Raw genomic sequence first — 23,578 nt, forward strand, 5'->3', positions numbered from 1 at the left:
GTTTTAATGCTCCTGTGATCCTCACGTAGCAGAACTCTGAGAAGTGAAGATTTTCTCAGATAACAGGATGACATTTGGCCCGGACAAATGTGCTAAAGCAACCTTCCTTAAAGGAAAATGAAGTAAAACTGAATACCTCTCTGACTAAGAGACTGTAACATAAAAATGTCAGCAGAATGTGTAGATAAAAATTTGCAACAATACAGCACAAGCTACTGAGAGTAAAGAACAACAAAGAATACTACAGGAGACAAACTTGATATTGAAAAAATCTACTAGATAAAGGAGCCCTGACCGACATGCCGCAAATGCACAGTAGAGAGCAGCTCTAACGCACATGCGCGGGCGAGCACATCAGTCAGAGCTTGCCTGTTAACAAAAATGGCGCTGGGAGGAGCAGTAGCGGAGGCAGCGAGAACCAGTAGCGGCGGCGGCGCGCACGAGGGAGGAACCTCCCCCCTCGGAGATCTTCCATCTGCGCCATCCGAAGGGGTTGTGAATGAGCTGGGAGGGGAGGAGAGAGTGAGGTGAGAGGGAGAATAGAGGTGGAAGGGAGAATGAGGGGGAGGGAGAGGGGGAAGAGAGAATGAGGGGGGAAGGAAATGGACCGAAAAATTTTTTTTAAATGTAGCCCGTTGTTAAGGGCTTAACGGCTAGTTTTAACATAGAATAAGATACAAGCTATTATTAACTTGCATTCCCCACACTCTCCTACAGTTTGGAACTGTAGAACTAGCCCTATAAAGTTCTCAAATAGTTGTAAGAAGAAAACTCCACTATGCTCACCAAATTATCTATAAGAAATCAGCTTACATTGAGATTGAATATTCCAAGAGCTGAAGGCAGTATGGGTCTTTTATAAATTGCACATGAAGAACTGCTATTATAGACCTCCAAGCATACCTATTAGCATCAGAAACAAGTATTCAAAAAGGTTCAAGTATGAAAGGTAAGATCCAAAACTAGTCTCCTTCCTGAATCTTGATAATCGTTCTAACAGGTAGAAGGCATGAATGAGAATTTACCAGCATAATTGGGGAAAGACAAGATAGAATTTAAAAATACAAGAAAAAGTAAATCTCTTTAATGAGTTGGATCAGCAAACTCAAAGGAAAAAAAGTTGGATCAGCAAAGTCAAAATTTGATAAATCATAAATAGAAAGGGAAATAGGTTTTAATCTTCTTGTTGTACTCTTGCCACAGGACTAGTTAAGGAAAGATGAACTTCAACCTAAACATTAGAAAGTAATAATTGTAGGGCAGGTCAGTGGACTACCGACAAAGTGGTTCGCAATCTATAAAAACATAGAATATGATGGCAGAAAAGGACCAAAGGGTCCTTCCAATCTGCCCAGCAAACCCATGGCAACATCTGCCGCACCATACAGGTCACCCTCATACTTAGTTTTCCAAATCGTCAAAGTCATGGCCCTTGTTAGCTGATGTCTGAGTCCAATTCCCGGTTACCTCTTACCTTTGAAGCAAAGAGCAATGTTGGAGTAGAATCAAAAAGTATCAGGCTTATTGATTAAGGGTAGCAACAGCAAGTTACTTGTTTTCCCAGTACGTAGAAATCAATGTCCTTGTTGGTTGCTGTCTGAATCTAATTCCCCCGTTCCCCCTGCCGTTAAAGCAGAGAGCAATAATGGAATTGCATTAACAGTATGAAGAATTACTGGATAAGGGTAGTAACTGCCACACCAGCAAGTTACCTCCATGCATTCTTTTCTTCATTTCCATTCCAGCCTTTAAGGATACACGGTGTTTATCCCATACACCTTTGAAATCTTTCACTGTTTTGGTCTTCACCACCTCCTCCGGAAGGGCATTCCAGGCATCCACCACTCTCTCCGTGAACAAATACTTCCTGATGTTGGTTCTCAGTTGTCCTCCCTGGAGTTTCATTACGTGACTCCTAGTTCTATTGATTTCTTTTCATTGGAAACGGTTTGGCGATTGTGCATCATTAAAACCTTTCAGGTATCTGAAGGTCCGTATCATATCATCCCTGCAACTCCTCTCATCCAGGGTATACATATTTAGGTCCTTCAACCTCTCTCCATAAGTCATTTGATGTAGACACCCCACCATTTTTGTCGCCCTTCTCTGAACCGCCTCCATCCTGTCTCTGACTCTTTTGAGATGCTGTCTTCAGAACTGAACATAATACTCCAGGTGAGGCCTCACCAAGGACCTATTCAAGGGGGGATCATCACCTTTTTTTATTAGTTATTCCTCTACAAGGAGAGGGTCCCATCCGAATAATCGTCTATCCTAGTGTTTGAGATCTTTAAGGCCACCTATATGATCAAGATGAGGACTGCTAGCTCTTCTCTTTGGAATAATCTGGCTATAGTTGAGTTTTCTTCCTCCTCTTCCGACGAGCACTGCTTCTGGGAGCTCAGGGATGCACTATGAATTGAATATACCTCTGTACATTCCACCTCTCCAGTCTGGGGTGGACATCATGGAGGGGGAAGGTTTAGTTTTAGGGCCTTTCAAAGGCATTTATGAGTCCCACACCTACCTTCAAGGGATCCTTAGTCCAGGGGTCTCATTTCTGCTACACCATCTGGCTTCTACATCGCGCAGAAAGCTTGGTGCATTTAAAGGGCGAAATCTGGACGAAATCCCACAGGGTGGGACCCTGTGTCCACAGCCGGGCCTGGGCCAACACCTTGTTCTGGGCCTATGAACTTTGTCCCAGGGGCTTCTCTAGGGTCTCTTTCCTCTCCTTGGGCTAGGGGACCCAACTGCCTCGGGAGTTGCCCTTCTTCCCCCAGAAGTAGGGGTGTCTCAGGAGTAAATCTTCCAGCCTCCTCCCAATGCTGCTTCTTCCGCTCCAGTTGGTCCTTTCAAGATGGCTGTATCTGGTCCATCATATGTGAGGCAGAAGGAGCCAGCAATGCTAGGCATCTTTTTTGCCCCTTAGGCAAAACATCTATGGATTTGATGCATCGCAGGAAGCCCTTTGTTAGTCTTTTTTTTTTTTTTTTTAAACTCCCATGGCTCTTCAGCCTATTTCTGGTTTACCTCCCCTGGCTTATGCCGACACCTCTCTGACCAAGGCTCTGACCAACTCACCAGCTCCATAGTGCTCCTGTGCAGACGCCAGTCAGGATAATGCTGAGCCTTTTCTGGTGCATCTTTGCTGGTTGCCGCAGTCGCAGAAAAAAAATAAACAAACAGATCTATTAGCTGTCACAGCTATAAGGACAGCTCTGGATCTTGCTGAAAGTCATGGTTCTCAGAATCGCCACAGCTCTGCCTCTGTCAGCTCTGTAATTCACTTCAGCCACGTGACATGGCTTTTTTTTTTTTAATGAAGCTTTAACTTAGAATAGCAATAGACTGATGGAGCTTTACGAGGTGGGGTGGGGGGAAAGAAGGAACTCAAGTCACTAATCTTAGATAGGCGCTTGTACCAGGTCTTTCAGGATCCTCTACTCTAAAGGGAGTTGGTTCCTCATTGGGGGGGGGGGGGGGGGGGGGGGTTTGTCCTCAGTCCCTCGGGAGCAGGGAAGCCTATATACCTAGGTGCCTAGCATTTGGGGGGGGGAGGACACCTGGGAGGCAGTTAGCCTTGGGAAATCAACCCCTCAAGTTTGTTGACTCAGATGCTTTGAAGGTTCTACCAGACCAGAGATGCACACTAAGAGCTGCAAAATCAGTCCGTCCACACCAGTCTGCAGCTTGCAGGAGACTGACTTCTGGTAAGGACCTACAACCACTCCCCTTTTATGGCCAAAGTGAGGTCATGGGGGAAAAACGGGTTGTGTTCTGTCTCCAGCAGTTAAGGAGTGGGGTAATCCTAAGTGTAATAGTCTGGTTTAGCAGGGGAAAAGGAATCATTTATATCTGAACAAATCAAAACAAGGTAAAAAAAAAAAAACTGGCAGATTCTTTACATTTGCTAATATGGAAACTTTAAAATTATAAAAGCCAAGATCATTGCAATCAAAGATTTTTTGTAAACAGTAAAAAAAAGTTTAAAAATATTGTTTGCTTTATTTTTCAAACTTGAACAAGACAGCAAAAAAATGTAACAAGGAAAAATTATTCTTTTGCCCTGTTTCCAAAAACACTTGCAAATGCCCAAGTTTCCTGAGTATTTTCCACTCCCGCTACTATTTCAAGCAAGGTGTGCAACAAAAATCAAGTTTTGATTTCCAAGTACTGCAACCTACTATCCCCATTATATCACAGATCACACAATGCCAAATGACTCATGCAATTCATAATATACTTTTTCTCTGAAGAGTCCAAACCTACTCTTCTTGAGGGAAGGGCAGCGGCTAAACAATTTATACAATACGGCATGTTTGCACCTGCACAGAAATGTGTTTTTAACAATTCAGAAACTTAATTATAATTGCTCTGAATACAGCTATCTGATATCTTGAAACAAAAGTAGTACCCAAACATTGCCAGAGCAAGGGATGTAGTCAATCCAGTCCTAAAAATGTCATCTCAATAAATGTAGTGACAGCTTTGGGGGGGGGGGGGGGGGGGGGGGGGGTTAAAAGTATGTGTCACTTTTTATAAAACTAAACTTTTTATAAAACAGTTTATGTCCACAGTCTCTCAATTCAAACACAAATTAAGGGCAGTTACAGAAAACCAGAACAAGGACTGGGACAATGCTTGGAGGATCCCTCAAGAATATTTACAGACATACCCGTGTTTACTTTTTTAACCTGCGATTTTTTTTTTACTTCACATTAAGAAAAAGGGATCACACTATCACAATAATCCTGACTACTATGCAGTCAAAATGAAAGGACCAAACAATGTGGAAAACTGAATTCAGAGGCAGGGAGTGTTACAACGACATGGAGATGTACAGAATGCATACTTTCCAAGAATTGCGGCCAGTAAATTTACACAACAAGGCCGATTCTCCACATTAAGAGCAGTAAACACTCGAACTTCAAAGTGTGCTAACATGCTATTTCAAGAAAGGCATAAAATTACAGCCAATAATGATGCACTGTTTTTATGCTGATCTTCACATTACCTTGCTCACATGATGGCTGATGGCTATCAGCACAGACACCTGAGCTCAGACAGCATTAAAAAAATATGAATAAGGAACACTGTTCTTTATCCTGAGTATCATACCCTCCACGTAGAAAAAGACTTAAATCATAACACCTTTCTAAAAAGCACATAGACGTAAGACCACCAAACGTCAAAAGCTTATGAATGAAAGCAAATAAACTACCTACCGAGTGCTCTATATGAACGCTATCTCCTGTGGGCCAGCGGTGCTTGCTGGAGTAGCCACTCAGCTGCTCACCAGCTTGCCTCTGGAAGAAATATCCAACTGTGGCATCATCCTGAGACCGTCCACTGAGGGGTCCCTGAGCACTGGAGGCACCTGACACTGCAGCTGCAGGGATGGCATGGGGATTGTTTCCACCTGAATGGGGCATTGAGGCGCCAGGACCTGGCCCTGCCGTTGCTCCGCCAGTTGGGACAACCCCTACTCCAACCCCACCAGGTTCCTGACCACTGCTTGCATGCATCATTCCTCTGGTCTCCTGCCAGGCCACTTCATTCATCCCTACGACACATGGAATGCTCATTCCACGTAGAAACCTACAAAAAAAATAAAAAAAGGTCTTGATACAATTTTAGAAGTTTACCCCCCACAAGACTTTCCTTAAAAAACATTAATAGAATTCAAAACATGGTGGGGCAGAGGTGGGACATATAAAAAATACTTAATAAAGAACGCAGAGGAATCGAAAGGAAATAAATGCTGTTATACCCTCTGATGCCTTCTAAAATATTTTTGAAATGTACTCCTGCCTCTGCCATTTATGTACAGTTTTTTGGTTTTGAACTTACTTATTCCTAAGACTGTACTCTTAGGAATTTCTGCTTCCTCTTAACTTATATAATTGGGATTTATAATATAAAAGTTGAGACAGCAAAAACACAAATTTAAGGTTCTACTTGTGTTAAAGCATGGAGTGCACAGCTTCAGTCCTGAGAGGCTGAAAAGAAATCTGGTTTTCAGGGTAATCAAGCTATGCAAATTAACTTTTTTCTCTAAATCACATATATATTCCTCATGATTATTCACTATGGTTATTAAAACCAGACCTGGTTACAGTCCTTGAGGATCAGGGTTATGCACACCTATATTAAAGCATCTGCTCTATAAACTAAGCCTTTAAAAAAAAAATCACAACCCTATGATTCCAGCAAGACACGCCTTGTATTTCAGTACATTACAATTTTAGAAAATTCTGTATTATACAATCAAAACTCACACTAGATTAAAATATAAATTGTCATATCTGTTTAAACAACAGCTATCTTTAATATGATGTATTAAGTTACCAACCCTTGTTGGGACTCCTCATGGTTACTTATGCTTTTTAAAAAGATTACTACGAAAAATTATGTAATACAAATAGTTAAAATAATCCAAGTAGCCCTCTTTTCAATGCAATATGTTTCATTCCTGAAGCAATATTAGTGTTTATAGTTTTGAAAAGATCCTTCTACTTAGCCACTACATCTAATTTGAACATCTGTAGAATCTCATACAACCAATACACTGATATACTTAGATTATAAATACAGCATAAGCAAACAGCTGACTGAAAATATTTTTCAGATCATGAGGTATGAAAAATTAGGTGCATGCCTACTTAAAAAAAAGTATAACAACCAAAGGAGAATTAGAAGAGTCAACTCACATACCCCATACTTTACTGCTCTCTCAGCTCCTGCTTTCACTTCGCTCCCCATCCTGTCTCCCACCAAGCTGACTGGTGCAGAAAAATTGAAGGAGGAAGGGTAGGGCTACAACCTTTCTGCCAGCTCTATTCAGCACAAGAACACACCTTGACCAGGGCACAAGTAGAGGCAAAGACAGCCACAATCACTATCACAATTCAAGAACATCAATATTCTTGAAGGTTGCACACTATATTAAGGTTAAAATACCAGTGTATATAATGTTTTTCTCATTTGTTTAACATTGGGATTGTGTATCTGCTAAAAATGTCTAAAAAACTAATATTTTTTAACAAGACCAAACTAAAACCACAAAAACATTTTAAATCACTTATTAAACTGCAACATGTAAAATAAAATGATCCCAAAACTACAACTAGATTTTTAAAACACTACTCAAAAAATATATTTCCCAGTACTTTTTATTCCTCCTTTCCTCCCTCACCTATTCCTTACAACAGCGCTTCACAACCGGTGTGTCACCAAGCACCGGCAGGTGTGTCGCGTGCTCCCGGTCTCTCCCGCTGCTTTTCCTTCCCTGCTGCCGTTGCCACCGGGCTATCAGTACGTTCAAGCCCAGTGGGAACAGCAGCGATGGTAGAAGAAGCAGTGGCACCTGCGGCTGGCCTTTTCTTCTTCCCGCCGCCCCCCCCCCCCCCCCGGTGACCCGGAACAGGAAGTGATACGCGGTGCGTGGGAAGGAGAAAGAGCAGTGTCGCGTGGAAAAATAGCAGCAGCATTGGCCCCCGAGCAATCGAAGCAGCCGGTAATCAGGAAAGGAGACAGCAGCATGAGCCTCCCAAGGCCGATGGGATTCTTCTTTCTTGGCCTGCGGGGGCTGGAGGAGGAGGCTGCTGCAGCTACCATTTGTGCTCGGGGGGGGAGGAAGTGAGTGAGAGAAAGAGAGAGAAGCAGCCAGCCAGTATGTGAGAGAATGTGTGTGTGATTGAGAGCCTGTGTGTAAGTGAGAGAATGTATTTGATTGAGAGAAACTGGTCAGAGAGCTGATGTGTGTGTATGTGAGAGAGAGTGAAAGTGACTGCTCAGGGAGATGACTGATGTGTATGTGAGAGTGAGAGACATTAGGGAGGTGACTGATGTGTGTGAGAGAGAGAAAAAGCATGGAAGTGAGAAATCTGGGTATGTGAGAAGCATGGGCTAAGAAGCCTGGTGTTGTGGGGGCGCGGGGGGGGGTGAAAAAGCATGGGAGTGAGAAACCTGATGTGAGAGCGAGCATGGGAGTGGGAAGCCTGTGAGTGTGTGCATGCATGAGAGAGATTGGTTGGTAAGGTGACGGTGTGTGTGAGAGAAAGACTGGTGTGTGTGAATGTGAGAGAAAGAATGTGATTCAGGGAATGAGAAGCCTGTGCACGTGGAGAACGAGCATGGAAATGAGAGAGAGACTGGTGTATGTGTGTGTAACAGAGAGAAAGTGATTATGGGAATGAGAAACCTGTGCATGTGAAGACAGTGAGCATGGGAGTGAGAAACCTGGGTGTGTGTGAGAGACACAGCATGGGAGGGAGAAGCCTGTATAATCTGAAAGAGAACATGGGAGTGGGAAGCCTGTGTGTGTATGCATGAGAGAGGTCAGGTGACTGGTGTGTGTTAAAGAAAGTGATTCAGGGAATGAGAAGCCTGTGCATGTGGAGAGAACAAGCATGGGAGGGAGTATGTGTGTGTGACAGAGAAAGTGATTAAGAGAGTGAGAAGCCCATATAAGTAAGTAGAACACGGGAGTGGGAAGCCTGTGTGTGTGTGTGTGTGTGTGTGTGTATGGCATGAGAGAAACTGTTCAGAAAGGTGATTGGTGTGTGTGAGTGTCAAAGACTGTTTGGGAGATGATTGGTGTGTGAGAGACAGAAACTGGTCATGGGGGCATGACTGGTATGGTGTGTGTGTGTGTGAGAGACATGGGCACTAAGGAAGAGGACCATGAGTATAGAGCTTAGCTTCTACTGCTGCTTCTGGTGTGTGCCTCGGCCTGCATGGAAGGGGAGTAGGAGAGCTGCTGGAGGGGGTAAGTAAAGGTGGCTTTTTAAGTTTATTTTTCTTGATTGACTGCCATTTTAATTATTTAATATTATGTGATGTCTGCTTTTTTGAAATATTTTATTTCCTAGCGTTTAGCAGATGGACTCAGGACCAATGGGTATTGTGTACTCCTGTTAGCAGTTGGAGACGGATCAGATTTCAATCTGACGTCAGCCCCTAGTACATATACCACTGCAGGAAGTGCAGCTCCTCAGTATTTTCCATCTCCATAGCAGTCAGGGACTATCTGCACGCTCTCAGAGCGTTAGACCAAAAATTTAAAGAAGAAACCTACTGAAGACGAGCCCCGCACTCCTGCGGTGATACCCTCGGGTCCCTCCCCCAGTTGAGTTTCCAGAGGTGATTTCTGTGGTCGCTCGGAGGTGAGCCTCGGTCCGGTGGCCGATTCGCAGCAGGGACTTAGCCCCCGAATCCCCGGGCGCGGCTGAGAGGCAGCCTCGGTCCGTCGGCCGAATCGTGGCGAGGACTTAGCCCCCCGATCTCGGGCGCAGCTGAGAGGCAGCGGGTGCACCCCCTCGAGCGCGACGGTGAAGGTATTTGCCCTCTCCCCCGCAGCCGGAGACCGCCCGGAGCAAAACCGGGAAGCGCCAAAGACAAGGTAAAGTGTAAATCTTCTACTTAATCCGGTCTCCGAAAATCGAGGAGGAGCACAGATCGGCGATCGGAATCTGTGCCACCGGGTTGATCCGCTCTAGCAGGGCCAGGCCCCGGCTGTTCCAGGGTCTGCCCACGTGGAGACCCTCCAAGGAGGTCGCCATATTGCCCGCACGCTCGCCGTCGCCATCTTGGCCTTGTTCACCGCGCCGCCCGCCGTCCAATTCGAGCGCACAAATTAAGCTAAGTGCACAAAATTATTTGTGTGCATATTCTTAGGCGCACATAAAACCTTACGCGCATAAGTTACGCGCACAGTACAAGGCGCACACCTACAGCTAGGGGCACACCTGCGCGCACATAGACGCAATGGAGCGAATAAGAGCTTACGCATCCACAGAAATGGCACCTCCAGAAATAGGAATAAAAGCTCAAGGCCTCTGCCCAGCATGCCACATCAGAGCGAGGAAGCAGACGCCCTATGCGCACACTGTGAGGAGGCCCTGGGAGATCCAGGTCAGGGCCAGTCCCACCCAGGGCCCAGTGCTAGCTCCTCAGGGGGCACCCCGGACCTAGCAGGCCCCAGTGAGTCCATCCCACAGACGGGGACCCCCAGGGATCCGGCGCCCCTCAACTTAGACCCAGCATCGATCTCCTGGGTAGAGTTATTTAAGGGGATTCACGCCTTTGTCAAGATGCAGACTGAACCATATGCGACACCGGAAGACCCTCATGCCCCAGGACCCTCGAGGCCTAGGCACAGGCTCCCACCACCCAGAAGCCCCACCTATGGGGACACGGATTTCTCCGAGGAAGAAGTCGAGCCCCTTGAGGAGGGAGAACTTCCCTCGGGGACAGAGCCACACCGAACCATGAGACACTTCTTCTCAAATGACGAGCTTCCGGACCTGGTATCCCAATGCCTATCGGAACTCGCTATCCCGGGCCAAGGCACCCCGGGGGAACCTAGAATGAACCCCCTGCTGGAGGGCCTTCGACAGACGTCTCGCCATTTTCCTTTCTTACAGGCGGCACAACAGCTAATTGACCTGGAGTGGAATGCGCCGGAGTCCTCATTCAAAGGGGATCGAGACTTATCGGCCGTGTACCCCCTGGACCCAGCAACCAAGGAGCTTCTGGCGTGCCCTAGAGTAGACGCCATAGTTTGCGCAGTCGCTAAGCGCACTACCATCCCAGTGGAAGGAGGAGCGGCGCTCAAGGATGCACACGACCGGCGCCTGGAAACCATACTAAAACAAGCATTTGAGGTGGCAGCCATGTCCCTGCAAATTGCGACCTGCTGTACTGTGGTGACACGTTCCTGTTTATCCCAAGCCAGGAACAACACCCCGGGAGAAGACATGGAATCAGCACTATCATTCCTCACTGACGCGGCTTCCGATCTAGTGAGCACAGCAGCCAGAGGAGTGTCATCCACAGTGGCAGCCAGGAGACAACTCTGGCTCCAAAATTGGTCGGCCGACGCCTCCTCCAAGACACGCCTCACGAGAATGCCCTTCAAAGGATCCCTCCTGTTCAGCAGCGAACTAGAGAAACTGGCTAACAAATGGGGCGACTCCCCATTAGCTCGTCTGCCGGAAGACAAGACGAAGAGAAACCAGCATCCCTTTCCCAGGGCCACCAGAGGCAGAAGCTCACAGCGCTTCAACCCTTACAAGAATAATTATCAAGCGCCCCACCCTTCGGGCAGGAACCAGTCCTTTCGGAACAAACACAACAAGAGGGGAACCAGCTCGGGTTCAGGCCCCAGCCGCACCCCACAATGAGATTCAGCCGACCCATCCAAGGGAAGAAGCCATAGGGGGCAGGCTAACCCTATTCTACCGCAGATGGGTCGAGTTAACTTCAGACAAGTGGGTCCTAGCCATCATCTGAGAAGGGTACTACTTGGACTTCCTTCGAACCCCTCCGGACAAGTTCGTGGAATCTCCCTGCCACGACCCCCGCAAGAGGGCGGCAGTGGAAGCTACACTGACCAGACTTCTGGACCTCAAGGCCATAACCCCGGTACCTACTCGGGAAACAAATACTGGACATTACTCCATTTACTTTATCGTACCCAAGAAAGAGGGTACATTCAGGCCCATCCTGGACCTCAAGTCAGTCAACCGACACCTAAGGATCCCACGCTTCCGCATGGAAACCCTACGATCGGTCATACGCGCAATACAGCCAGGAGAGTTCCTCACATCCCTGGACCTGTCAGAGGCCTACTTACACATCCCAATTCATCAGGAACACCAGCGCTACCTACGCTTCAAAGTCCTGAATCGTCACTACCAGTTCCGGGCACTACCCTTCGGGTTAGCCACTGCGCCCCGGACGTTCACCAAGGTAATAGTAGTAGCGGCGGCAACGCTCAGGAAGGAAGGAATCCTCGTTCATCCTTACCTGGACGATTGGCTGATCAGAGCAAAATCACCAGAGGAAAGCCACCAAGCATCCAGCAGTCATAGCTCTACTGGAAAGCCTGGGATGGGTAGTCAACACAAACAAGAGCTCCCTACAGCCCTCGCAGCCGCTGGAATACCTAGGAGTCCGATTCGATACCAAGGAAGACAAGGTCAGCCTGACCCCCACGAGGAGATCAAAGCTGTGGGACCAGCTCCAGACCTTGCTGAGTGACCCTCGTCCCACAGCATGGGATTACCTGCAAGTCCTCGGACTAATGGCATCCACACGAAGTGGTGCCATGGGTGCTGGCCCACATAAGGCCCCTGCAACGCTCACTCCTATCACGGTGGAGCCCACGATCCCAGAACTACTCTGTACGTCTACCACTACCAGGCAGAGTCTGGACCCAGCTAAGGTGGTGGCTACAGACCAGCCACATGAGCCGGGGATCAAGACTATCCTCCCCAACCGGGACCCTGCTCACCACAGATGCCAGCCTACACGGGTGGGGAGCACACTGCGAAGAGTTAACCGCCCAAGGGCGGTGGAACGAAGAAGAGGCGGGGTGGAACATCAACTGCCTAGAAGCACGGGCGGTCAGATTAGCCTGCCTGCAGTTCGCCCACAGACTTCGAGACAAAGCGGTCAGAATGATGTCTGACAACGCCACGACGGTGGCCTACATCAACTGGCAGGGCGGAACCAGAAGCCAACAGTTGTCCTTAGAAATAGACCCTCTGATGGCTTGGGCGGAAGCAAATCTCCAGGACGGACAACACCACGGCAGACTTCCTCAGCAGGGAAAGTCTAAACCCAGGAGAATGGAAGTTGTCACCCACAGCCTTCAAGATGATAGTGAATCGGTGGGGGACTCCAGACATGGATCTCCTAGCAAACAGATCCAATGCTCAAGTATCCAGATACTTCAGCCGCAGGCGGGATCCGCAGTCCCAGGGGATCGACGCCCTGGTACAGGCCTGGCCACCGGGGACCCTGCTATACGCCTTTCCGCCGTGGCCCTTGCTGGGCGCAATCATTCACAAGATTCAACGGCACAGGGGACTGGCCAAGAAGACCCTGGTACGCTGACATGAGAAGACTACTGGTAGGGAATCCACTACCCCTGCCTCCACACAGAGACCTGCTACAACAAGGTCCCATCCTCCACGAGGACCCAGCTCAATTCTCTCTTACAGTCTGGCCATTGAGAGGGCCCGCCTGAGGAAGAGGGGATACTCGGGGGCAGTAATAGATACTCTCCTCCGAGCACGCAAGTTCTCCACATCTCTAACATACATAAGGATCTGGAGAGTGTTTGAGGCCTGGTGCGAAGACCACAATGTCAAACCACGTTCCTCCAAAGTTCCCGTGATCCTGGAATTCCTACAGAACGGACTACAGAAGGGTCTGTCCCTCAACTCCATCAAGGTACAGGTGGCCGCATTGTCATGCTACGGCTCCAGGAGCGAGGACGACAGCTTAGCCTCGCACCCAGATGTATCACGCTTTCTGAAAGGAGTCAAACACATTCGCCCACCACTAAAGTGGCCAGTGCCCCTGTGGAACCTCAACCTAGTCTTGGAATTCCTAGCGGGATCCGCCTTCAGACCCCTCCGAGGCCTGTCCCTCCGTCTGTTAACCTTGAAGACTGTGTTCTTGCTGACCGTGTGCTCGGCCCGCCGCATCTCAGAGCTACAGGCCCTGTCCTGCCGTGAGCCATTCCTCAGACTCACCCCGGGGACCATTCAGCTACACACAGTTCCCTCCTTCCTCCCCAAAGTGGTCTCACACTTCCACCTTAACCAAACCATCTCACTACCAACGATGGATGGCTTGAAGAGGTCGGAAGAAGCCCGTAGTCTGCGCCATCTCCAGACTCCTATCCAGATATCTGGAAATGTCGGAACCAGTACGAAAGACGGACCACCTTTTCGTCCTTCACAGCGGGAAGAGGCAAGGGGAAGCGGCCTCGCGGGCAACCACTGCCCGCTGGATCAAGGAAGTCATCAAGGCGGCCTACGTAGAAGCGGGAAAACCACCTCTACAGGTCAAGGCCCATTCCACCAGAGCCCAGGCGGTTTCCTGGGCAGAAACTAGAATGCTGTCACCTGCCGAGATCTGCAGGGCAGCAACTTGGTCCTCCATCCATACCTTCTCCAGATTCTACCGTCTGGATGTTCAGGCTCGGGAGGACATAGCATTTGCAAGAGCAATCCTTAATAGACCACGGGCAGCCTCCCACCCAGTTCGGGAGTAGCTTTTATACATCCCATTGGTCCTGAGTCCATCTGCTACACACTAGGAAATGGAGAAATTACTTACCTGATAATTTCATTTTCCTTAGTGTAGACAGATGGACTCAGCAGCCCACACTCGGCTGCCACTACACATGGTCCTTCAACAATCAAGAGTAAGCCATGCTTTCATTTCCCTAGGGCATCCACCCTGGCGGGTGTCGACGCTTTCCGGTTGGGCACACTGGTGGTCTCCAGCTATAGTCAACCAACCAGTTCAAGTTAATCAAGTTTTTAACGTTCTAACAAAAGTTATCTAAGTTAATCATATTAAGTTAATCAGTCAGTCACACATATATCCACAATACTTTGCAAGGAAAAATACTGAGGAGCTGCACTTCCTGCAGGGGTATATGTACTAGGGGCTGACGTCAGATTGAAATCTGATCCGTCTCCAACTGCTAACAGGAGTACACTATACCCATTGGTCCTGAGTCCATTGGTCCTGAGTCCATCTGTCTACACGAAGGAAAACGAAATTATCAGGTAAGTAATTTCTCCATTGGTGTTTGGAGAATCTTTAATAGTTTTTATGAGTTTTTAATTGTTGGATGTTATTCTGTTCATAGTTGTTTTGAAACATTTATTCTGCTTATTAGTATAGTTTTACAATTATTTCTGTGTGGGGATCTATAGCTGCTTGCTAGCTCTGTTTTCCTAATAAGAGGTATATTGGTTTTTAGGGCCCAATTTAATATTTGTAGTGTTGCCTTTTCATAGATAGGGTTGCTCCTGTTTGAGTGTATTCCATAATACAGGTGTAACTGTGTGCGGATTAGTTTATGTGCATTACTACAGATCCTGGGAGTATGTTAGGTCAGTTCTGTGTCTGTTACCGAGATGAGATATTTTACTAGCATGTAAGCATTTGTATCAGTCTTATTTGTTGTGTTTTCTCAAGAGGACATGCATTGGTGGTAAACTGCTGTCTTTTCATAAGTAGGGCTATTGAGCCTGGAAGTAGAAGGAGTTTGAGTTGCTGTTACTGAGATGACACCAGAACCAGAATATCTTTTTTGTAGGGTGAGTTGTATGGGGAATGTCATAATTCTGCTTTACATCCATTATTGTGGGTCAGGGGGGTTCCCGTGGATGCAAACTGTACTTTTACATCTAGCCCTGTGACGATCATGGGTTAGTGTGTCATGCATGCGAGAACCATCTGTCAGGTATGTCCCGACAGAAAAAAGGTTGAGAACCACTGCCTTACAACATTACAAGATAATTATGCACTGAAGACATTAACAAAAGAGAAAAGCAATGTAGATCTGTCAGGTATTCAGTTTGAGGATTTACTCTAGAATTAAAGATCAAACAAGCTGTAGGTGACGCCTTTTTGTTGGACTTCTCTATCCAACTTTAGAGTGATATCCTTCGCTTCATAGGTCAGTGATTAAATAGCACAATGATTAAATAGCACAATTACACAGGGTTTAAATAGTGTTCTGCTTACTACATGCTAAACTGCCAGGCTTACAAATTCAACAGGGAGGGGATGAAATACTGTCTTATCTTTGCTGTTTAACTTATATGTCAAAGTGTCCACTTCTAGTAATCTCCATGCTGTGATAAACCTACCAAAAAAAAAAAAAAAAAGAAACCACAGCAGGAAAACTCCACTAATCAATCCAGCCACAACAACTTTCTGGTAAATCTAGTAAGCTATAGATTTAATTAAATAAGATTTTAGCTATCAGGAATCAAAATGTTGGTCTCTGTCATTTGCTTTCCTTAAATACATTACAGATAAGGACATTTGCTATGTGAAAAGAAAATAAGCCCCTTTTGACGTTAAAGGTGGGCCTGGTGGAACAACTGATTTTGTTAGCTATGGCTTAGAAGGGGATTGGGTGAATTTGTAAAACTTTAAGAAATAACTCTGATTAGAGACTTGCTCTGAAGATGCAAATGATTCAAAAAAAAGAATCCAATGTCAGATAAACATTTGGGGTAGACCTGGTGTTTGTGCATGTGTCCTAAGTTTGTGCAGAGTAGTTTTAAAACGGGTACTACACAATAGGGATGTGAATCGTTTTTGAACGATTAAAATTCTCGTCAGATAATTTTAAAATCGTCCTAAATCGTTAGAGTGCACGATACAATACAAATGCCCCCGATTTATCGTCAGGGGCATTTGTATTGTATCGTTAAATAGGGCACGGGAATTATTTGGGGGAGGGCGGGAAAACCGGCACACCAAAACAACCCCTAAACCCACCCCGACCCTTTAAAACCAATTCCTTACCCTCCCCCACCCTCCCAAACCCCCACAAAATGTTAAATTACCTGGTGGTCCAGTGGGGGGGGTCCCGGCGCGATCTCCCACTCTCGGGCCATCGGCGCCATTTTGGCTGCCACTAATTAAAATGGCGCCGATGGCCCGATAAAAAAAAAAACCCACCCGACCCTTTAAATCGACCCCCCTTAGCCTCCCCCACCCTCCCGACCCTTTTTTTTTAGGGAGGCCCGCGCCGCTAAAAAAAAATAAACCCACCCGACCCTTTAAATCGACCCCCACCCTCCCAACCCCCCAAAACCTTTTAAAATTAGCTGGTGGTCCGGGGGGGGGGGGGCCTCAGGGAGAGGAGAGATCCAGGGGGGCCTCGGGGAGAGATTTCCCGTTCCCAGGCATCAGCTGTTCACACAATTCACATCTCTACTACACATTAGACTCCTGAAAGATTGTATGTTTTGGATAATTGGAATAATGTTGGAGGGGATGTGGTAAAAAAGCAACATTTTTCTGTATACTTTATTACTGACCAAAAGCTCAAGATTTTGGAGCAAATCCTTAGTTTAATTGCAGACATAACAGAACTATCTTTAAACTAAGCACAAGAGGTGAACGAAATCCCTGAGAAAAGATGAGCAAAGTTGTCCAACCATGAGGTATATATTTTTGCTTCTTAGCACACATTTCAAAGAATCCAGCTAGTACTACTACTACAAAAAAAATTTTCAGCTACTGAGCAATAAAAGAGCAAAGTTCCAGATCACAATGGGGGTTCTAATCTATTTTTGCATACCATTTTTCAAATCAAACATCTAAAGCATCAGTTCTTTCTGCCAACAATTCTATTTACTTCTGCCAATGGACAGAATTCAGAATTTTCACTTCTGGTATTCTGCCACAAATACAGGCTGTTATTCTTTTGCTTGCATCTACGAGAGGGCAAAACTTTGGACTAAAACTTGTCCCATATTTTGAGTGCATCCAGCACAATGTCATCCTTACACATCACTAAGGTTTATCAATATCACAAGCATTTCTCTTCTAGGCACAGACAGGCCGATGTAACATCAGCACACGTAAAACAGATGCTCATGATCGAGCACCCGCTCTAATGCACGCCTATCCACCTCTCCCAGGTACATGATTTAATATTAAAATGAGCTGCCATGGTAAAAAGGAGGCGCTGGGAAACTGTGCATCCATAGCATTTCCTTGGCATCGGGCACGCAGGAAAGGTGGCTGTCAGTGCGGATAAGGAAAGGGACGTTCAATACGAGCATCCGTTTTCTCCCACTACAGGCACAATATACTCAGCCCGGACAGTGTATACTGTGGGTGAATATTGGGCACCCTGGAATTTTTCTTCAAGCTTTTTTTTTTTTTTACATGATTCCGCTTTTTACAGTTCCTCCTCCTTAGTATAGCAACTGTACTAGTAGGGGGAAGCACAGAGGGGTAGATTTTATAAAAATACGCCCATGTGTACTTTTGTTCGTGCACCTGGTGCGCATATCTTTTAAAATCCAGGGTCGGTGCGCGCAAGGCTGAGCAAAATCGGCAGCCTGCGCACGCCGAGCAGCCTGGCTCCGTTCCCTCCGAGGTCGCTCCGAAATCGGAGTGGCCTCGGAGGGAACTTTCCTTCCACACACCCCCCCCCCCCCCCCGCACCTTCCCCTCCCTTCCCCTAACTAACCCGCACCCCCGGCCCTAATTCCCCCCCCCCCTTTATCGCGCTGCTGGCGCGCCATGGTCCAGTCCGGGGGCTGGTCTGGAGGCAGCGGCCACGCCCCCAATGACGCCACACACACACACACACCCCCCCCCCCGGAAAGCCCCGACACTTACGCACGTCCCGGGGCTTGCGCGCGTCTCCGAGCCTATGCAAGATAGGCTCGCCGTGCGCAGGGGGTACGCGCGTAGCCCTTTGAAAATCTACCCCAGAAAGTAGGAATTTTTTTTCCCAATTAGTCCTTGACTGCAGCATAAAATATGCTGCGTTGCAAGGGCGCATTGGCTGTGCAGGAAATTTTTTGAATTGCAGGGATTAGCTAAAGGCCTCATCTACATGTACTTACATGTGATGAACGCTATTAGCTTTGCAGTGATCTAGACACAAGTTAAAAACATGCATCCAATCACATGCAAAGTAGTGCACTCAGCTAAGCACATTATATTGCATCGGCTTGAGAGAAAGCCCAATGGAGTTAATTCAATTGTTTACATTTATTAAGTATGATATGACAAGTCTGAAACCAGTAATGATAAGTAGACTATAGTTTGAGGCAATACATCAACCTAGATGATCTGAAACTCAGCGAAGTTTAAATGTTCTCAGGCAGATATATGGTGTCACATATCCTGCCAAGGAGATAATTCTAATTTTAAAAAACACTACAACATTATTTCACCTTAATTTGTGGATTATTATGAACTAGGAACTCATTTCTGTCTAGTTCTGATTTCAAAGGCTTCCATAACTATTCCTAAAATTGCTCAGCAGAGGATTAGAGAGAGATGCTGAGAAAAAATGAATCATGACAACTGGCCTAAATTATTTTTTTAAAGAAAAACAAATCAATTTTACTATGGTGTTATATACATTTTTTTTACACGCACACACAAGCTGAGGCTAAGAAGTTACATGTCTTCCAGGGTCACTGCCATAACATTTTATAGAAAAAAAAAACAATTAAAAAAGTTCTAATATTTTAATTTTTAAGCTAACAGGATTCAAATGTAGCTCTTTCAGATTAGATTTGCTTCTAAAAAGGTTAATAGAGTTCCTAAAAGCAGACTATCACTGATGTAAGTGTTAAATACACACTGTTTGATTTAATCAAGTTAAAAAGGTGTCAGAACCTGCAATATTTAATTTATACAACAGCATCTTTAATGCAAAAATGTTCCAAAGCTTATATAGCCTCCATGCATATATTTAGAAAATGAAGGCACATGTCAAAAACATTTAGGAGTAGGGGAAAATTTTTTCCTTATTTTTCTCTCACTTTTGATACTATTTTCTTAAATTGTTTGGCTATTTCTTATTCTGCTCATTTTTTAGTTTCACTATTTTTTCTTCTTTTCCTATATTTTTATATTTCTGCTTTTCTGAATTTTAGGCACCCAGTCGACTTGAATCCTGGGATTTTTCCGTCCTTGCCTTCATGGTATGAAGTTTATGGTTACCAACTTGCTCATGCCAACCAAAAATTCAAAGCTGGTGAATGGCTTGCCTTGCCTGCATCCTTAACACTATTGCAAAACTTCCCATATTATTGTTCCCCCCTCTCGTTAATGCCTTGTTATCATGTTTTTTACTGTTCAATGTAAAGCGCCATGCCGTGCGTTTGTTTTTGCGTTACATTGTGAACCGATATGATATCCTGGATGAATGTCGGCATATAAAAATTTTTAAATAAATAAATAAATAAATATAGCATGAGTGACCGCCTTATAGAGAACAGAAAGCAGGAAAAGCTTTTCTCACTGTTGCTCCTACTTCTTCCCACAGACTTTTGGTTGTCAGGTGTTGACAACCAGCAGGAGACAAGAGGTGGTAGAGAGTAGCAATGTTTGAAAGGTGACATGCCCTGCTAAATATACAAGAGAGGGGAAATGGGGGGAGAGGGAAGGAGGGGGAAGGAGGGCAAGAGAGAATGTGAGAGAAAAGAAAGATGAAGAGCAGAGAGGATGTAGGCACTACACTGTAGTGGCGAGGAAAGCTGGGGCTTGTTGCAGAAGTGAGAAAAGAACAAGTAAACAAAGCAGGTACAAGAGTTTTAGAGAAAAGGAAGGTGAATATATTGAGGAGAAAGAGTAGGAAAAGTGAAGAAAAGGGTAGTAGTTACTGCACTACATTTTCTGGAATATAAGTCTGTACAAAAAAACCTATTTTACATACAAACAGGGCCTACCAACACGGCAAGATTATTTTCTTCACTTCACTTTGCCCAAAGACCCTAGGCTATATAAAACATGCATTTGCACTTGTGGTACTACCATATGTACCAGAAAATACAAACTTAATTCTGAAAAACTCTCCAGGCCTCACCATTAATATGCTAATCTCAGGACAAGCAAAACAGGCAAGTGTAAATTATCTGGGTTAGAAACAGGTGGATGTGAAATCCACCTTCTTTCTGTCAATCCTGAATTGACCTCATCAGCCATCTTCAGACTGCGAAAGCCTAGAACCATGGACTGCCAGGGACTGTAGAAGATTAAAAAAAAATTTAATTGGTAAAAAAATCTAACAAAAATGGTACACCAACTGACAATTTAATTTTAGCCTACCTAACACTTCAAAAGGCAGGTGGCAGACTGATTTCACATCATACATTTTCAGGATCAGGATCAGGATATATTGGCAAAGGATGAAAACCACTTGAAAAGGAAAAGAAAGGAAAACATCTATATCTATTTTAATTTCTATATATACCTGCATTTGACATTAAGCAACCTTATCTACATAAGATTTTCCACTAATGGCACAAAATAAAACTACTCTGCTCCAAAAAGTACCATGAAAAAACATGCCACATCTCCCACACCAAATACATTCCCCATACCAATGTTACCACATGGAATAAACCAGTTACAAGCACAAATTCATGTTTTAAGCATTACCCTGCCAACCTGCCTTCCTGGTTATATATTTACTTAACTTTATCATAGTTTTGGAGGGCCTGACAGTCGAAATGAATGGCAGGCCAAGGTAATGCGGGCCCAGGCATGCTCGGGAAGGGGCAGGTCCCTAGGGGTAGGGTGCCATAAGACGAGGAAGGGCTCAGGAAGGCAGGGGTCACCTGAGGGACAGGCAGCGGAGGGGGGGGGGGGTCGGGGTTAGGAGAAGGTGAGGCGGTTATCAGTGAGGTAAGGCTAGGGGCAGAAGGAGGAGCTGAGGCGATGCTGGCCAATCCTGATTGGCCAGCAAGCCGCGGTTGAATTTAGGGTAGGGGCTGCCTCGGAGTAACGCGCCACAGTCCTTCTCTGCGGCGCGGCTGCTCCAAGAGGCAGAGGCCATTTTCCCTCCCGCCCACCCTCATTATTTTATTGTTGTCTGTTATTTTGAATTGTGATGGCTGTCGCAGCGGAGGGCCCGAGCCAATGCTGGCGGTACACTGTTTATATATTGATGAGATGTTGGATTCAGGGGACGATTTCAATGTGATGTACTGCTGAGGAATGCTTGGGCGGCGGACTCCTTGCTATAAAGCGGCGGGAGTCATTCGGCAGGCCTGGCTACTTGCTAGAAGGCGGCGGTGGCACACTGGGTTGGCTCCTTGCTGGAAGGTGGTTGGAGTCTGAATCTGGTGAGGAGGCCAAAGGCAAGCCGAGTGGCTGGTGGAGAGTCGTCTTGCTAGAGGAGTGGCGGACGGCTGAAGATTGTTACTGTTGATTTTGTAATGTTATTGGGGCTCGGGCCTCCAGGTTATTATTAAAGCTGCGGCCTTGTTAAACCCAACCCCCATTGTCTGTGATCATTGAGGAATGTAAAGGGTGGATGTGAGAGAGTGATGTCCTGGATGCCCGTATTACTGACAGATTTCTATCTTCCTATCCGCACAAGATCATAACTTGTTTAAAACGGCATAACATCCCAATGCTTTAAAATTTTCTAGAACTCTACTGCAGATCTGGCAACAGAAAATAAGTCATGTAGCAAATCAAAAGTTCGTATAGCAAGATATGCAAAAGCATTGCAGCCTTACTACATGGCATTTGTCTTGGTTATCGTAAACATAAATCGCATCCCTTGCAAAGTGTTTGACAAATACGAAATTCCTTTTAGTTACAGTACAGCAAATTTTTACATCGATACCAAAATAGCAAGTTTAAGTGTCCTCCGAAGGATGAGACTGATGACACCCAGTTTCATGCTATAAAAACCCCATCAACAGAAGACAGCAGGCTTCAGATCAACAGTTACACGCAAACAGCCAGCTTTTGTTTGTGTTCGGAGGTAGGATTAACATGCAGAACAACGGAACAAGCAGTAATAGAGTTTAGCAAAAAAACAAAACAAAGCAAAACAAACATGAACGAAAACAAACCAAAGTTTGAACCAGGCCCGCAAAGTACAGGAAGCAGCTGGATAGCCAAAGCCCATGAAAAAGAAGTTTGGCGGAGCCTGATCAGCGATATTAGAGGGGGGGGGGTGAGCGGTGGAGCGAACAATAAAACAAAAGCAGGAGAGACACGCACGTGTATAACACCGGAGGGAGGGGGGGGGGGGGGGACTAGAGAAAACACTCGCGGCCGGCTCGCTGCCCCACCCCCCGCATCGGGAAACGAAGGAAAGGAGACGGGAAAGGAGGCGGCACCCGGGCCGCAAAAAAAAAAAAAAAACACAACACAACACAAAAGGGAAAGGAAAAGCAGGCCTTCCGGCATAGGGCCCAGCTCCCGGGCTTCCCCGACCCGGCCCACCGCTTCCGCCTCCCTTGTCCCCAGCCACCAGGCCCGGCCGCTCCCGCCCCCCTTGTCCCCAGCCACCAGGCCCGGCCGCTCCCGCCCCCCTCCCGCCAGACTAGCAGTCACTCACTCGGGCCGGGGCTGCGCTCTCCCAGGGCGGCGATGGTTTCACGGCTCTTCCTCGCTCCCACGGTCCGTTCTCGGTGGTGAGAGAACAAACAAAACAAAAAAACCCATTAGAGGAGGTATTCAAGATGTGAGCGCAGGGCGCACCGTCCTCTCCCTCCCCCGCCTCCGGAGCGAGCAAGCGCGCGTCTGAGAGAGAGAGAGAGACGGGGGGGAGAGTCACAACAACATGGCGCGAGCTCAACCAGCGCCGGCGGCTGCTCCTCTCCCGGCCGCGCGGGGCAGCTTGGGAGCCCGCAGGGGAAGGGGGTGGTGCGGGGCAGAGCCGCTTCCGCCTACAGCACCACGCCCCCTCCCCAATGGAAGGTGAAGGTGGAGCTGTCGCCACTAAACCCACCCCCTGCAGCTTCCGCTGGCAGAATTAGTATTTTGACTGATTCCGCTTGTAGTATTAGCGCTAAACAGAGGGGCTGGGAAGGGGAGAGTATTTGGGACCTGGTGCGGATACTTCTTTGGCACACACACCCTCCAGTATATAATTTTAAATTTCCTAAACATCGATAAAATTTTTCAAAACTGAAAACAGGTCAAATAACACTCAGTAATTAAAACTAATAAGGCTTTTAAAAATCTCCCGCTCTCCATATCTGTCAACCTAAGATTGTTACACACTCATACACACTCACTCACACAC

General features: G+C 46.4%; 1 protein-coding gene across 7 annotated transcripts in view; it reads right to left on the bottom strand.

Moving 5' to 3' along the window:
- Nucleotides 1–23,248, bottom strand: part of PUM2 (pumilio RNA binding family member 2) — a 427,826-nt gene extending 404,578 nt beyond the window's left edge. For 4 of the 7 annotated variants that reach the window (XM_029595977.1, XM_029595971.1, XM_029595974.1 and 1 more), the window contains exon 1: nt 5,229–5,601. In XM_029595977.1, coding sequence (XP_029451837.1) covers nt 5,229–5,588 — 360 coding nt within the window. In that variant the 5' untranslated portion in view covers nt 5,589–5,601. Of the gene's footprint in view, nt 1–5,228; nt 5,602–20,395; nt 20,555–20,637; nt 20,728–22,888 lie in introns of those variants that run through there. The other 3 variants (XM_029595975.1, XM_029595973.1, XM_029595976.1) reach the window with 3 other exon arrangements.
- Nucleotides 23,249–23,578: the final 330 nt, after the last annotated feature.

The sequence above is a fragment of the Rhinatrema bivittatum genome, chromosome 3 (assembly GCF_901001135.1).
Source record: "Rhinatrema bivittatum chromosome 3, aRhiBiv1.1, whole genome shotgun sequence".
NCBI lineage: Eukaryota > Metazoa > Chordata > Amphibia > Gymnophiona > Rhinatrematidae > Rhinatrema > Rhinatrema bivittatum.